This window comes from Gopherus flavomarginatus, chromosome 2 (genome assembly GCF_025201925.1).
Source record: "Gopherus flavomarginatus isolate rGopFla2 chromosome 2, rGopFla2.mat.asm, whole genome shotgun sequence".
Taxonomy (NCBI): domain Eukaryota; kingdom Metazoa; phylum Chordata; order Testudines; family Testudinidae; genus Gopherus; species Gopherus flavomarginatus.
Genome location: NC_066618.1, coordinates 115,162,879 through 115,178,931, shown reverse-complemented (window position 1 = coordinate 115,178,931; position 16,053 = coordinate 115,162,879). Strand labels below are relative to the sequence as shown.

At 39.4% G+C, this 16,053-nt stretch overlaps 1 protein-coding gene across 4 annotated transcripts in view; it reads left to right on the top strand.

The window, feature by feature from the left end:
• The window catches only part of MOCOS (molybdenum cofactor sulfurase), a 394,972-nt gene that overhangs the window by 214,889 nt on the left and 164,030 nt on the right, over window positions 1-16,053 (top strand). For all 4 annotated transcript variants that reach the window (XM_050937684.1, XM_050937687.1, XM_050937685.1 and 1 more), the window contains one exon: window positions 10,081-10,157. In XM_050937684.1, the coding sequence (XP_050793641.1) occupies window positions 10,081-10,157 (77 nt within the window). The remainder of the gene's footprint in view (window positions 1-10,080; window positions 10,158-16,053) is intronic.

Below are 16,053 nucleotides of genomic sequence, written 5' to 3'. Positions count from 1 at the left end.
GCTGAGAGCATGCCAGCATGCTGTCTTGCAAGTTCAGACAGCAGCAGACTTCCCCCTCCCCTCCCTGCCTCTCTCTCTCACACACAGCATTCGACAGTAATCTGTCTCAGAGCAGGTAAGCAGCCGGCTGTCAGAAACGAAGCTTTCAAACAGCATGTCCGCATTCCTACAGCAAGTTCCAAACAATGGGAAAAGTGGCCACTTGACTTAAGGGGATTATGGGATGTTTCTGGAGGCTGATCAGAGCGCGGTAATGCAACACCTTGTTCACACTAGCTCTGCGGTGCTCCAGCAGGGGTGCAGCAAACGTTATCCTACTTGCAGAGGTGGGGTACCAGGAGACCTGTAGCTGCAGAGTCAGAGCACTCTAGTGCCTTGCCAGTGTGGACGGGTGCTGAGCTAGTGTGCCCAGGGCTCCTTTATTGAGTTGTAACTCACAAATGTAGCCAAGCCCTGAGACTCCAGCCAGAAAGGGCTTGGAGTTGCCTTCTGAAGCAGGAGAAGCTCTGACCTAGCACCGGAAAGAGTGCAAGAGCTCTCTAGGCAGAGAGGCCTGGGAGTAGCAAGAGAAATGTTCGTTAGTTGAACTTAGACTTTGCAACTATGCATTGTATTTTGAGTTATTTTCTGTGAATAAACCCAGACCTCAAGGAGGGGTATTTTGACCACAGAAAAGGGTGTGTGGAGTCTGTGTCAGGGGAACTTAAGAGTGGGAAATGGAAGCAGGGGGCTGCAGAGTGGAAGGCAGCTGTCCCACTACAAACGGGACAAGGTGGAGGTTCAGACTGAGGTGCATTGATGTAACTTTGTGGGAAAGCTTGCAAAGTACCTGGCCACACAACAGGCCAAATTCGCCACTGGCATAGGCCTATGCAACTCTGACTTCAATAGCATTGTACATGCTTGTGCCAGTGATACATTTGCCCAGGGTCAAGTTCCACCCACTCTATGTAGTCTCATTCTGTCTGGAATGCCAAATTCATACAACAATGATTTTTTTAAAAAAACTTACCAGAGTCTGCAAACTTCTACATGTAACTACCACACCCTTAAAAACGCTATGGGATAATTCTGTTTCAAAATGTACACATGAAGTGACCATTGACTTCAAGGACAGCTGTTATTGCCAGTGCATATCCCAGGGCAGAAATTGGCCCTTACGGTTTTGGAGTTTCTTTAAACTAGACTTGAAACAGGATTATGTAAACTATACTTTTATCTTAAAGAATAATATAGCATAACACATGCATCTGTTAGCCAGCAAGTCTGATGTCTTTGCGCATTTTTTAATACACTATATTTCTTAAAGAAATATTCCTATGCAGTATGGAATCTTTAAGGGGAAGATGAATGTTAATCTTTTTGTCAACAAATACAGTCTTACTGGTACAATTTATGAATTTGGAAGGACATCTTTTATCAATGACTGTAGTAGTACAAAGATTTTTGTAACTTCTGGAACTTCTCACTAGGGAAAAAAATTTTTTTTTAATCTTCAGTGACCTTGTAGAGTCCACATTGTGGAGAATTTTTTATCCTCTGGATGCAAATGATCTTTTGTTTGAATGGCAGTGTAACACACTGTATGGTTTAAATGGTGGTAAGAGAAGTTCTGTTTGTCATTTCTTTTAAAAATAATATTGTAGACTACCAGCTGAAAAATTGTAGTCGTGCAAGAATTTTAATAGTTTATTAAAAATGGGCATCTAGCTGAAACTTATTGAAATGCAGCATGTAATATCTAGTGCTCGGAAGCATCACTCTTGTTCACAGATTGAGAGGGCCTGATAATCTATAATGTGTCATTCAGATTGATTTGAGTAACAATTCAAAGACTTTTTTTTCTTACACAAAGAGGGACAATTTTTACACCTGTAAATGGTGAATAAGGTTAGCAATTAGAAGTTCACCAAAGCAGATCCAATCCAAGAGGCAGTCCCCCCTGTGGCACGGCAGTATCTGAGAAATAAAAATTGATTGATTCATTCTGTTTTCTACCCCATGAATGGTAGTCATTCAAGCACTGGGTAAGCATATTAATCTCATTGCATTAGAAACAGTCATCACTCATGAATGTGTAATGTATCTCTAACTGAGGTAAAAATTAGTTGCTGAAATGGTTAGAAAGGTGTCTTATTTAGAAGTCTATAATGTATTACAGTCCTGCTGTGATTCAAATTCTTGGCTCATTGAAGCACGCCATTGTGTAGGCAATTACAGGAAACTCAGATTACTGTATAAGGATACATTAACCATAGCATGCACATCCTTTATAATGGGCCACCTCTAAATTTGATTTTTATTTGCACAGGTGGCATCTATGGTATAGGAATGTGGAAATAATTGTGAGGCAGGTATATTCAAATGATAATGAAGTTATGTACGTGTAAAAATAATTTTTGAGATCCGTGGATCTGATCCTGCTCCCAGTGATATCAGTGGCAAGCTACCATTGGCCTCAGACAGTGGGCAGGATCAGAAGCCAAGGGGTGAAATCCTGGATGCATTAAAATTAATGCAGAGTTTTGCCATTGACTTTAATGAGCCTAGGAGTACACACATGATTTTCAAAAGTGATTAATATTACCATGGACCCTGGCCACTGTTTTCAGAAGTGACTAATAACAATGAGACTGCAGGTAGGTGGTATGGCACCAAAAGTGCGTGGCACTGGCTCTAGAGACACAACTCCAAACTAACTGGGAGATGCACTAAATCAGCAGCATGTGGTATGGTAAGTCAGTCTCCAGTGGAGAGTCCCAATTATAATTATAAGATGGCTCAGAAACCTAGCACAATTGGAGTTTGTAAGCCTATCTAAAAGCAGAATTGGGCCCTATTCATTTAAGCGGTCAGTAGTTATATGTTTAGATTAAAGAGAGAGAGAAAAAATATAGCTTATTTTGCCAGTGGTGAGTGTTGATGTTGTGAACAAGCAGTGAATCAATTAAATTCCATTCCCCTGATAATTTTAGAGATTGCGTTTACCATAACATTAAAGCTTGTATATGATTGAAAGTAGTTTGTTCCTGAGGTCATACTTTCAGCATTTCAAGCCCTCAGCTCCAGGTTAGTTCCACTACATGGCAGTTTAGAATAAACTAAACAGTTGTATTTCTACAAAACATAAAAAATAACATTTTTATCAAGGTATTTTGTTTCAAATATAGGTAATACAGAACAGATCTAAAAGGTGAAAATAAGTTATGAATGAGCTACTTTTAAATATGTATGTCAGTCATTTCTTATATTGTCATGCTTTTTTAATTAGATGAAAATAAATGAATTGAATAGATGAAAGGAACTTCTGCAATATCTCACTTCAAAGTGCAGTTCTATTCTGAGAAGGGACTATGGGGAAAAAAAGCAGCTTATTCAAGAAATCTGCTTTCTCTGTATATTCAGATTCGCTTTCCCTTGCTTTAGAGACAAGGGACAACTTCTGTTCATTTGACTTAAATGGAGTTATTCTGGATATATACATATATAAATGAGAGCTCAGTTTGGTCCATAATTAAATTTCTGCTATTTGTATTCTCTTGTATTGACTCTGCAAAACCATACAGAAAGAGTTGGATTTTTTTGACCATGTGCATTACTAATGTAGTGTGAGAGTGCTGGCCAGTTGTGCAGGCTTTTCCTTCAAAGGGAAGATAAAAGAATGAAACTGGACGATGAAAACCAAGTACAGTCCAGCAGCATCTTGAACCTCTGGACTTTTCCAGGCTGCCAACCAAGTGAATGCTTTTGCAGATGCTTATATATACATAAATGTGACTTCAGTTTCCTTAGGGCTAATACTTAAACGATTTGTCATTTACAATATGTGAAGAAAATTATATGTTTAGATCTGTTTCCTGCACCTGTCCCAGGCTCTAGATATATTGACATGACAATTTACACTAAAGCTATTTCAATAGAATAGTAAGGTCCTCAGTTAGTCCTAAAAGTCAAAGAAATAGATTGCAAAATAGTTAAGATATTATATATGGGGGGCAGAGTAATAAAGTGCAAACGGCTTAAACAACTCATTCATTTGCAAGTCCCCAACCTCTGCTATAACTGATTTCATGAGCTGATCTTTCATTGCATCTGGGATTTTCCAAACTTCCAACTTCCAGAATGTAAGTCCGTGGGGTGGGCAGGAGCAGCGCCAGGGTTTTTGGCGCCCTAGGCGAGGGTTCTTCCATGCTCCCAGTCATTGGCGGCAATTCTGCGGTGGGGGGGGTCCTTCCGCGCTCCTGGTCTTCGGAGCACTTCGGCGATGGGTCCCGGAGCGAGTGAAGGACCCGCCGCAGAATTGCCGCCGAAGACCCGGAGTGCAGAAGGACCCACCGCCGCCGAGGGCAGCAAAATGCCGTCCTCGCAAATCCTGATGCCCTAGGCAACTGCGTAGGTCGCTTAAATGGTAGTGCCGGCCCTGGGGGTGGGGGCCCAATTGTGGAACACAGACTTCTGAGAAGTGCAGCAACTCCTTTCAGAGGATCATCTTTATAACCCTGTGATGTATTCAGGTTGCTTTATCTATTTCCCAGTATGCAGTTAACTGTTTTTAACCAGTTAGATAACTGGTTAATATAAGATGATATAGGTTTTCTAAACATATGTAATTAAGCAGCTGATCCAGGCTGCAATTATGTGGGCGCAGTTGTAGTAAAAATAGATAAGGGAACTAGTCTGTAGTGTGTTGTTGAAATTCTGAAGAGATGTCCTTTGTAGTCTGAAATGCACCTATGTTGTCTGCTGTGAGAACTCTCTGATACTTCAGGAAATGACTATTGGATCAGCTTTCAAATGAAGATCAGATTAAGCTAATTATTCTAGCAGTGGAACTACAGTTGAATGGGAAACAAGTTATTTGAAGCATCAATTACATCAAACATAAAAGTAGCCATTGAACTAAATGTATTGTGATGCAAGGAGTTTCTCTGCTCTTGTCCCTAAAATGCTGTTAAATATTCAGTTAGAACGCTCCCTATGTCCCAAGAGATGGATAACTACCCCTTGTAGCCCTATGGTTTAGCTTAATACTAATTAAAATTGCCAAGGCATTTAAGGCATTGTTCATTACAAAAACAGAATTATATATGCATTCCACAGATTTCCCAGGGGCACAGGGGTTTGGAAGTAGTGTTCAGTTCAGAAACTGAATAGTGGGGAGATTACATGATTGTCTGAAATAGCATGTATTGGGGTTTAGTAAATCATGAAGATGTGCATGAAAATCGCTTGAAGAGAAGGTTAAATATACAAATTCTAGGAATAATGGAAGAATTGTTCTGACTTCAGCAAAGGGTCTAAAATGATAAACAAAGTATAGCATAACTAGACTTTGGGTGGGGTGGATATAAACATATAAAATACAAAATGGGTATTTGCAAAAAGTAAGCTATATCTACAAATGTATCTGGAAGCCTGCCTCTTTGGAAGTTAAATCTAATATACCATATTTGTAATGGGTCCATCTCAGTAGTGACTAGGTAACCTTTGCAATCAGCTGAAAATGTAATAGTCCTTAGATGGGGCATGGGTCACTTGCTAGAGGATTCTCTGCACCTTGAGGTCTTTAAACCATGATTTGAGGACTTCAGTAACTCAGACATAGGTTAGGGGTTTGTTACAGGAGTGGATGGGTGAGATTCTGTGGCCTGCATTGTGCATTAGGTCAGACTAGATGACCATAATGGTCCCTTCTGACCTTAAGTCTATGAATCTATGTATTCTTCTGGTCAGTGGCAGAAGCTTGGTGGTGAGTCCTTGGCTCAGAGACTGTTGGTGGGGGGCACAACTATATAGACAGAGATTTATAAATTTATAGTTATTTTCTGTGCTTGTGATGGAGGCTACAATAGATGCAAATGGAAATAATAAGTAATAATATAGTTCGTGACAATGCAGTTTGTGTATGCTATTTTCTTAATTATATTACCAGTATAGCAATTCTTTAAAAAAATTACGGCTTGTTTGCATTAAAAAGGAAGTGATTCCTAAGTTCAGATCCACTGACTGAATGGAACTTTTGTTCTCTTAAATAGTATTGTGACTTTCACATATCTTATATTAATAAGAATTTGATATACTGCAATCATCTCTTTGCTTAATCACTTATTTTCTCATGACTGTAACCCTAATTTTCTTAACCTCGCCTCTTATTGCAGTTCTGACCCCTGAGGCTTTTTATCTTTTCTGTGGCCCTCTTTGTTACCTTTTGAAATGTTTCATTACCCTTCCTGTACCAGAGTCTTCGAATTGTGCAGTGCTCCAGGTTTTTTTTGCTCTGTTGTTCAGTACGGTGCCAGCATTTCTGCTCTGTTTCTTTGTTGACACAATCCCAGAGGTTTGTTTGCTTTCCTAACAGTGGCTAGCTAATGAGCTGAGTATAGTATATTTCTGTCGAGTCTCTCTCTAAGCTTTTCTATAACCTGTCATCTGGGACTATGTGGGACCTAACCCAATAAGCCATTTTCCAAACTTATCTTCATCTTTAATCCTTTACTACATTCAGTTTGCAAGCCACTGTCAGCCCCTACCCTCATTTTTTCCATTGCCCTTTGTGATGATTCTTAAGGCACCCAGGACTGAGCCATGTTGTTACATCTGCCTCTAATGAGAGAAGTCTTCCCTGTGGTTCCTGGGTGTCAGCTCCGTAACACCACCAGCCTTTCAGCCACTCAAGCACTTTCCTCTGGGCTACACCAGCCCGGTCTTTGCCTTGCAGGTTAACAAAAGGTTCCCCATTCCCCTTGAAGCATTTTCCCTGTGATATCCAGCCCCTGACACTGGCTACTCACAGAAATCCCTGATCCTTTGCTCCCAAAGGAACAGTGTATCCCAGCTGAACAATTTTCCCTTTCACCACTGCTAACACACAGCACTTGTGAGCATTTGCAATAAGTCCAAAGAAAGTTTATTTAAGATAAAATAGAGATTTCACCAGAAACAAGAGCAAGTGATGGAAACATGGTTACAATACAAAAGAAAACCATAACGTTAATTAGGACCTACAATTATTAATACAGTAGTTACCTTTCCTAGCTAATAAAGTCGGTTCCCCCCCCCCAAAGTTCAGCCTGTTGCAGAGCTGGCTGGCTTCCCAGGAATCAAATACAAATGTTCATGAAACATGCTGTTCAACAAGGAGTCTCCTCAGTGAATGACTGCAGAGTGTCTTTCTCCATCCTGTGATATACTTAACCAGTCTTTCATCTTAATTCACAGATAGGGTGATCTGTTATAAAGTTCCTTGTTACCTCCAAGGTTTTTGACTGCTTGCATTTGTCTTTGATGGCTTGTCATTGACTGTTGTGGGATGGGGCAAGAGTAGACAACTGAACCTGGCTTTATACCACTGGCTAAACAGGAGAGGGTGACAACTTCCTCATACTTGAATGGGCCATCACTGAGACATGTGATTCCCTGGAGACTCATTTTTACTCCAAAACCCATAAGGCATTGTTTTCACTATACATTATCCCTTAAATATTTCCCATATAAACATCTCACAGTGATTATGTGTATTGATGAGTTACAAGCTTTCCATATAGACCTCACTTACTAGCCTTCATGGATACATACTATGAAAGTAGTGTATTAGGTGTAGTGATTTTGTCAGGTCTGAGACAGAAGTTGCTGATAAAGAACAGTGAACCCTTTGCACTTTGGCACCAATGAGCCTTTGTGTTACACCTTTGGATCCAGTCTTGCCCCTCTGAGGCATTGGTGCATTCTCTCATTTCATATCACCCGCAAATGTGCATAAACTGATCTCCAATTACTAGTCATTAATGTATAGCATTGGGTTGTGTCTGCTGCCATTGAAATCAAGAGAGGTTTTTCCATTGGCTTCTCTGGAAGCAGGCTTGGGCCCTAATTACACTAGCCTTCTAGCTTTTAAATCTATTAATCTGTTCTCCTTGAGGCAGTCCACCACTTATCCATTCCTGTTAGATCTGTAATTATTTACCCCATTCTCTGGCCTCTTTTAACCACACAATTATTTTACTCAATTGAGCATTTCACCATCAAGACAATATTTGCTAACTTTGCATTAGTCATTTATGTGAAAGTGAACATCTTTTTGAAGTATTATATGTTCTCCTTCAGTCCATTCTCCTATGAGAGTTGTTGGTTAAAATGCATAGCAATTTGTTTTACTGCGCATTCTTAAGTGTTCTAGAGACTAAATAACTGAATGTAGCCAGTTTTATTGTCTAATGACGAAGAAGAACAATATGAAAAGGAGACATACATATCCTCTTTCTGAGAAACAGATTTTCACAGTGTATTCACCTTACACATTTCAACTAGCAGTATATACAGTACTATTTATTTTATAGGTTACGAAACTCTTTACACATCACTAAAATCCAACACACAAGTGTGTACCAGATCCTTAACTAGATGTTCTGTACCTTCCTCATCTTTGTTTGAATATAATATTCCAGGTACCATCCGTGAAGGTATCTTTCCATACTCTCCTATGTCGTGTTTTGGATACTTCAAAGTTTTGATGAGCCCTGAAAGTACTCCCTAACAGTACTTGGTACAAAGTATTCACACAGCTTGCTTTGACAAGTTTCCTATTTTCTAGTCTGACTTCAGCTTTGCAAAGTGTTATGGGATACTTGACATGGGTGAGCAAAATTGTGGGAAGAGCATAATACATTAACATAACTTCCCAACTTCTATATATATCATGTAATGTAATGTTACAGTAATATCATGCACATAATACCTATTAATGTGGTGTAGAGTACATCTAATGTATATTTATGGCTAACAATGTAACTTATATTGTTTGAATTAGTTGATGATTATAGAAAAATGAAAAAGGTAACTGAGAAAATTCCCCTGAATGTTTCAAGAGATAGCGTGAGACCTATTATGCCATTCTATTAAGGGTTGTTTATTTGTTGGTTTGTTTAAAAAGGACATATAGTTTGGATCAGATTGATTTTTTTAACCTTTCTGTGCCTTTTTTACTCTATCTTTGGCTGTGGCAATGACAATTTTTTTCCATATATTGAAAAAAGATTGTGTCATATCAAAAAAGCCAAAATCTGTTCTCTAGGGCATTTGTTGTGCATGCGTATGTGTGCTCAGTCAGCATAATGCTTTGCTACACAGGAATTGCAATATGGGGTCAGACTCATGCTCCATCTAGTCCACTGTTATGTCAGTGGCCAGTGCCAAATGCTTCTGAGAAAGGGACAAAGAAACTCAGATCAGGGGATGATCTGCCCCCATCCTAATCCCTAATAATTAGAGATCATTTTAAACCCTGAAGGATAAGGTTTTATCTCCCTTCCAATCCTCTTGCTATTACGATTAATTATTATAATTCTGAATATTCTTTTTATCCATGTAACTATCCAATTACTTTTTGAATCATGCTAAATTTTGGCTTGAGTTTCATTCTGGGGGAATGAGTTCAACTGTCTAATTACATGTTGTTTGAAAAAGTGTTTCCTTTTATCAGTTTTGTATTTGTTACCTTTCAATTTTATTTCATGTGCCCTTGTTCTAGCATTATGAGAGTGGAAGAACAGAAGGTTCCAATCTATCTTCTTACCATTTCTAATGAAAAGTGATATTAGAGTGGACTTATTTTCCATTTCCAGGAGCAGTGCAGGGGGGGAATCGTGTTACTGTTTCCCCTTCTTGCCCTGGGGAAGTGAAGCAATTTATTACTTGTATTAGTTGGATCGGTGCGGGGGGGGAGGGAAGAGGCAGAGCTCCAACTTTTCCCCAGCCCTTCCTGACTAGCTAGTTACAGGGAGGACTCAGCAGTTGCATAGTGCTCCATACCCCTATGCCCTCAGACTCAAGGTCGTGCAGGAGAGTATTGTTCCCCTGGCGGAGGTGCACAGTCCATGTGGAAATCTAGTCCGAAGACCATATTCTGACAGCACAGGATAGTACAGGAATGGGAGATGAATCCCTGTGGGAAGAACTCGTTCCTCTGTGAATTAGTTTCACAAGATTTCTAATAGTGTTATGAAATGTATTTAAAATCATGTGTGTAGAGTAGCTATGTGATTTGTTTACTGGGCTTATTTGTTCCCCTCTCCTTTTCTATAGGTTTGAAGATGGCACTGTTTCGTTCCTTGATATCATTGCACTGAAACATGGATTTGATGCTTTGGAAAGACTTACAGGTCAGTCGCTCACACAACTCTAACACCAAAGAGGAAAGTTCCAGATTAATACACAGGGCTTGATTCTGATCTTGTTGACACCTCTAACTTAACTCACTTGGCTAGAGTTATAACTGATGTTCACTAGTGTGAGACTGGAATCGTGCATGCCAGTGGTGTATTCAATTTTAAAATATCAGATTTTTCCAAGCCATTTTGCCACTATCTGTAAGAAAAACAAAACATGGATGGGATTCTTCTAAATAAACGTGTGAAGTTTTGAGCAGGTGACGCATTTGTAACCTGAATCACATTCACAGATATATGGAAAGATTTAGTAGAAATATTTGCATTAATTAGTTGGGCTTCATTCAGCTTTAGTTGGCAGCAGTAATTTTTCCTACTGCATATTAGAACTTGATGATGTGATTTGGTGCTGAAGAGCTATTTTGTGATAGAGAAACCAGTAAAAACAATTTAGTGAATTCCCAAAAGCTTCTTGTTAAATAAGAAATAGTGCTCCATTGTCTGTTTGAGTGCCTTCAGGCAGCAAACTTTCCAGACAATTTTACTTTTTACAACAGTATATGTTGCATTATCATGATGTCTTTTAATGGAAACCATTCTAAAATAGATTGCATTTTACATTTCTTATTCAGCCTTTTTTTCTGGGCAGCTACATCTCAGGAAAAAAAACCCATGACTGTGAAGCCACTGTAGAAATAATTTAAGGATTTAAGTATGAGTAATCACTTTTTAGATCATTCATAGAAGAATCTGAAAGATATTGATGAATTCAGTTCTGAAAAAGGCTTTCTGTCCTCGGCTGACGTGCTTTAAAACTAATCCTATGAGTGAATTTCTGTGTTGTCTCATTTTTATTTTTTTCATAAATATTTATATTATATAATTCAAATGTGACTCTTGGCATAATTAGATGACATTGTTATAGCAATCAGATATGATATAGTTGCCCACCTAAGTAATGACATGCATCCGTTGGGGAAAAAATAGTAATCCCCTCTCAAAAAAAATCTTCCTATTGAGATGCACACCACGTTCAATGAAATTTGCAATCCACTTTCACATTTGAGTAAGTGATTTCCTTTCTGCTGTGTTGTCTCCTGCATGGTAGTAGAACACAGTTAAAGAAAATGAAAAGTATTTTCAACTTCTGTTAGCAATTGCCACTGAAAAATATTGAGGTTTATAAAATGTTATCCATATATTGACCCATATTTATTACTATTACCCCATATTCGGTTGGGTGGATCACATAAAAAGATGCGTATGGGTGAGTGCTACTCATTGGTTTATAAAATGAAAGTTCTCCAGAAACTAGACTCTATCTCTGCAGAAGGTCTACTATGGGGGAGGTTACAGTGGACACATTGCCATAGCCTTCTTTAGGCAGGAAATTAGGGAGTTTTAAGGAAACAAAACATTCCCCAAAATAGGGTTGCCAATTTTGGTTGGTATTCCTGGAGGTTTCATCACATGACAATCTTTAATTAAAGATTAATCTTTTAATTCCTGGACACTCCAGGACAATTCTGGAAGGCTGCCAACCATACCCTGAAAGGGGCATGAACCAGGCTGCCAGGAGATGTCCTGATTCAGAACCTTCTCCGTATGAGCTCCTGCGAAGCCATTGGCAGGAATCAAAGCTGCATTCCCTGGTGGAAAACTTTGGAGTGAAGGGTATTAGAACCCACAGTTCCATGTTAAAGTGAGTCTCCCAGAGTCACAAAGAGTCTTCTTGACTCCAGGATGTGTAACGCGTTATTCCTTACATCAGCTGGTGCTTATCTGGCCAAGTGTGTCAAATCCATGAGATGACCATTAGTGCCAGATTTTGCATTTAAATCAAAGATTTATCTGAAAGATACATAAAATTACATGAAGCCAGAGAGCTCCCGATTGACCACATATATGATGAGGCTTAACTGCATTTTTACTTGTATGCACATAGAATATATTGTGCTTATGAAATGTGCTCTTGGCATATCAGTTTCAGGCAGAAATATAGGTATACGTGATGCGTAAAGCCTACATCGCTCAACTTTCTTCAACTTACTCTTCAATTTGTTATTTTCAAGCACATACCTGACATAACAGTGGCCCCAATTCAGAGAGGCACTAAGCATCTGTGGGGCATTTGTAATACCTGCTGGCTGTTGTGGTGATTTCAGGTGTTCTACGCCTGAGGATTTGACCCAGTGTTTGAAAAGTGGCAGTGTTCCTTCCTGATGTCCCAAGGATTTTGTGAGGAGCCTTCTGTGATCTGGGGTGCCTGGAGCAGCCCTCACTGGAAATGCCAAGGTCAGGGCAGGCTGTAAAAGGGAGAGCAGATACTCCCAAGGCTGGTGGGTAACACTGAAGTTAAACTCCCAACCCAGTCACAAACTGTGCTTCTGATACTCCCCCACTGGTTATCAAGAAGCAAAAAAAAATAATCACACAGCCCCCTTCATTGCATTCCAGTTCTCTGGCTCCCAGTCAGCACATAGCTCCAGTACAGTGACAAGCTGTTTAAAAACTCTGCTCACATATACAAAATGTTCTTCTGACCCCAAAGGGTCAGCCACATTACCAGGTCAGTATAGATTTGGATCTTACACAAAATACCACACTGCCAGCCAATCCTTTAGTGTCTGAAACTAAATGTTTATTATAAAGAAAGAAGAGAGATGTTAAATGGTAAAACAGCCAAATACATACAAAGACTTCAAAGTCCATATATCAGGTTCCTAGCAGTATTGGTGACTTCGCTGGTTTGAACGTCCCTCTGGAAAACATCCTCAGCTTGAATGGGTCATTCAGTCCTTTGTTCAGAGCTTCATTTGTAGAAATGTTACTCCAGAGGTAAGAAGCTGGAATGAAGACAAGAAGCAGGACTGAAGACCATTTTGGAAAAGATTCAGCTGCCTTTTATAGTCTCTTTACCATGTCGCTTGCGCGACCTTTGTTCCAAACACAAGCTGCCCAGCACATGGCTTGGAAGCCTTAGGGTCTGTCCATAAGCGTGTCCCTGCCTGTCTTGCTGAGTCACAAGGTGATAGGAACACATGAATGAGATTATCACATCTGGCAAATTATAACATTTTTGCAGTTATCTTACATGAGACATCTGGCATAACTCATTGCAATTTTACAATATTGGTATTCATAATATCCTGAAGTGCCCACCCCTCCTCCCCGAATTCCATATAGCGTCACAACTTCTATAGCTCCTCAAGGGCCTGCTCCTCTTGAAATCAATAGCAGAGCTTTCGTTGACATTAATGAGAGCAGGATTGAGCCCCCAATGAATAAGGAGATTTTGGACGCTCTCCATATACAGACTACAGTTCAGAAATGGAACTTTGGTATAGTGTTGATCTATCCATAAAATAAACTGCTTTAATAGTATATATATTCACTACACAAACCTGTTCTGTGGTGAAGGAGCAGTTCTGTGGAATTCAAGAGCAAACTTCTTTTGTTGACAATGCACAAACATTACCAGAGACCTGACAGGAAAGGAGGCAAAACATCATTCCTCCCAATTCATTTCTTTTTTCATCTTAGCTTCCTTCTGGCACCTATTTCAGCTGAACAATTTATAAATCTAATGAGGGTACTAGGCTGAGGAAAAACTGCTGCCCTCCAGTCCTGGTCCCGGATAAGCTGTATGGTAATAATGTGGTGACAGGATAAATATAGGCATGAAAGAACAGTCTGAGGCCTTTTGTCCCTGCTTTTGATTTGCTTCCTGGTCTGTATCAGTGATGAAAATCTAAGACCATACACACACAAAAAAGACTTTGAGTGTGTGTGTAGATTTGTCTAAATTCTCTGCAATGTCTTTTGTCTTCCAGTTTTGGACTAATTCATTTGTCACTAGTGGTCTTTTTTTATTTTACCTTTTTTTTTTCCTCTGTCTGGCTTGTATGGCAGTTCTGGTCATGAATTTTCTGTAGAATACAAACTAATGCTTCAAGGCAAGAATAAATTCCTTCACAGGGACAGGCTTGAAATGATAGCTTTCTGTGTGAAAAGATCTGTCTCTGGTATTTTGGATACATCGAATTTTATTTTCTCTATCACTCATCAGTAGCCATGTTTAGCTGCAAACTGGATGTATTTATACTACTCTGGGGTGAGGGTGGTGAATTATTGTATTTGCTTCATTAAAAAAGCCCTCTTTTGACCATGTTCTTGGCCAATATGGGTGAATAAAAGGTCTTGTGATGAGTTTATGGTGTTCGTTATCACCTTCAGTATACATTGCTTACTCTCAAGAGTCTAAAATATTTGTGGATGGTTTGATAAGTTTGCCATAATTTTTATATAACAATGCCTATACACTGAAATAACTTCATAGAATAATTCAGAATTCTTTCTTGCAAGACACTGTAGATAATGTGATTTATAAATTAAATACCAGTATGAACTTTGATTTTTTTTCCACTGATCTCTCTTACTATAAGGTTGACATTTTTTTACCCTTTTTTGAAATTGGAAATTTTAGTGATCTTTTTAAAGTGAAAATGAGGGGGTGTTTTGTTTTATTTTAAATATTCTTTAAAAAATTGGGAAACTATCACTTGTGTGTTTGGGCATTTCAGTTTTGGTTTTCCATCTCCCCCTTCCCTACTCCTTGCTTTTCAGCAGTAACCTGGAAAAGGGGAGGAAAAGAAAAATAAAGGGGGGGAGAGAGTGGAGAGAGACAGGAAAAAATTCTAAAATGAAATATAAGAAACCTAAACACTGTGATAAAAATGTTCACATAAACATTTAAAATAAACTAAAAATTATTGCTTTTTGAAACCTGTATGGAACAAAAGTGACTTAATAATTTTTTCCAGTTTCTTGACCAGCTGTACCTAATAATGTTCAGTCACAAGATTAAGCACTAATTCTTCTGTGTGGCAAATCTAGCTAAGGTTCTTCTGTGGTCCCCATTATAGTAGTATCTGAGTGCCTCCCAATTTTAATGTCTTTGTCTTGACAACATCCCTGTGAGAGAGGGAAATACAGCTTCACTGAGAGAAGGGGATAAAATGGGACCCAGATGAGGCCACTCCTGCATCCTCCTGGGCAAGGGTGACCCTCCTCCTTGACTCTGGGGAACTAAGATCCAGGTTGTGTCTTTGGAGGAAAACTGCAGAGCAGCCACCCAGAGCTCCAGCCAGTAGGACCAAGAGCAACCAAAGCAGGGATCTAAATATTTCAGGCAAACCTATGGAAATTTCTGCAACTTCCTCTGTCCTGTGCTGATAGGCTGTTTGCTCCAATCCTCCTTCTTCATCTCAGTTTCATCTGCCCCTCCTTCATTTTCCTCTCCTGCTGTGTTCCCCTCACCCCTCTTCCCCTCTTTCTTCCCATTTAGGCCATCCCCTCCAGACTAAACCCATTAACATAAGAATTTTTGGAACTGATATGACGTTTGCTGCCATCAAATTGTTCACTCTGCTTGTGCGTTCTACCCTTTCCCCTGCCCTCTGTAAGCTCTTTGGGGCAGTAACTGTCTACTACTCTGTGTTTGTACAATGTCTGTAACAATGGGACCTATGCTCGATTGGCCCTTGTCATAAACAGATAGCTAAGGGTTAATGTTCTTTTACCTGTAAAGGGTTAACAAAGGGAACCAAACACCTGACCAGAGGACCAATCAGAAAACAAGATTTTTCAAATGTCAAGGGAGGGAAGTTTTGGAGTGGGTGTTCTTTGTCTTGGTTCGGTGGCCCTCTCGGCTCTGAGAGTGAGCTCTCTATCTCCAGGCTTTCTAATTTTCTGTTCCCAAGTTGTAAGTACAAGGATAGTAAGACAATAGGTTTATATTGTTTTTTTTGTATTTACATGTGTGTAATTGCTGGAATGTTTTAAATTGTATTCTTTTTGGATAAGGCCGTTTATTCATTTTTTCTCTTAA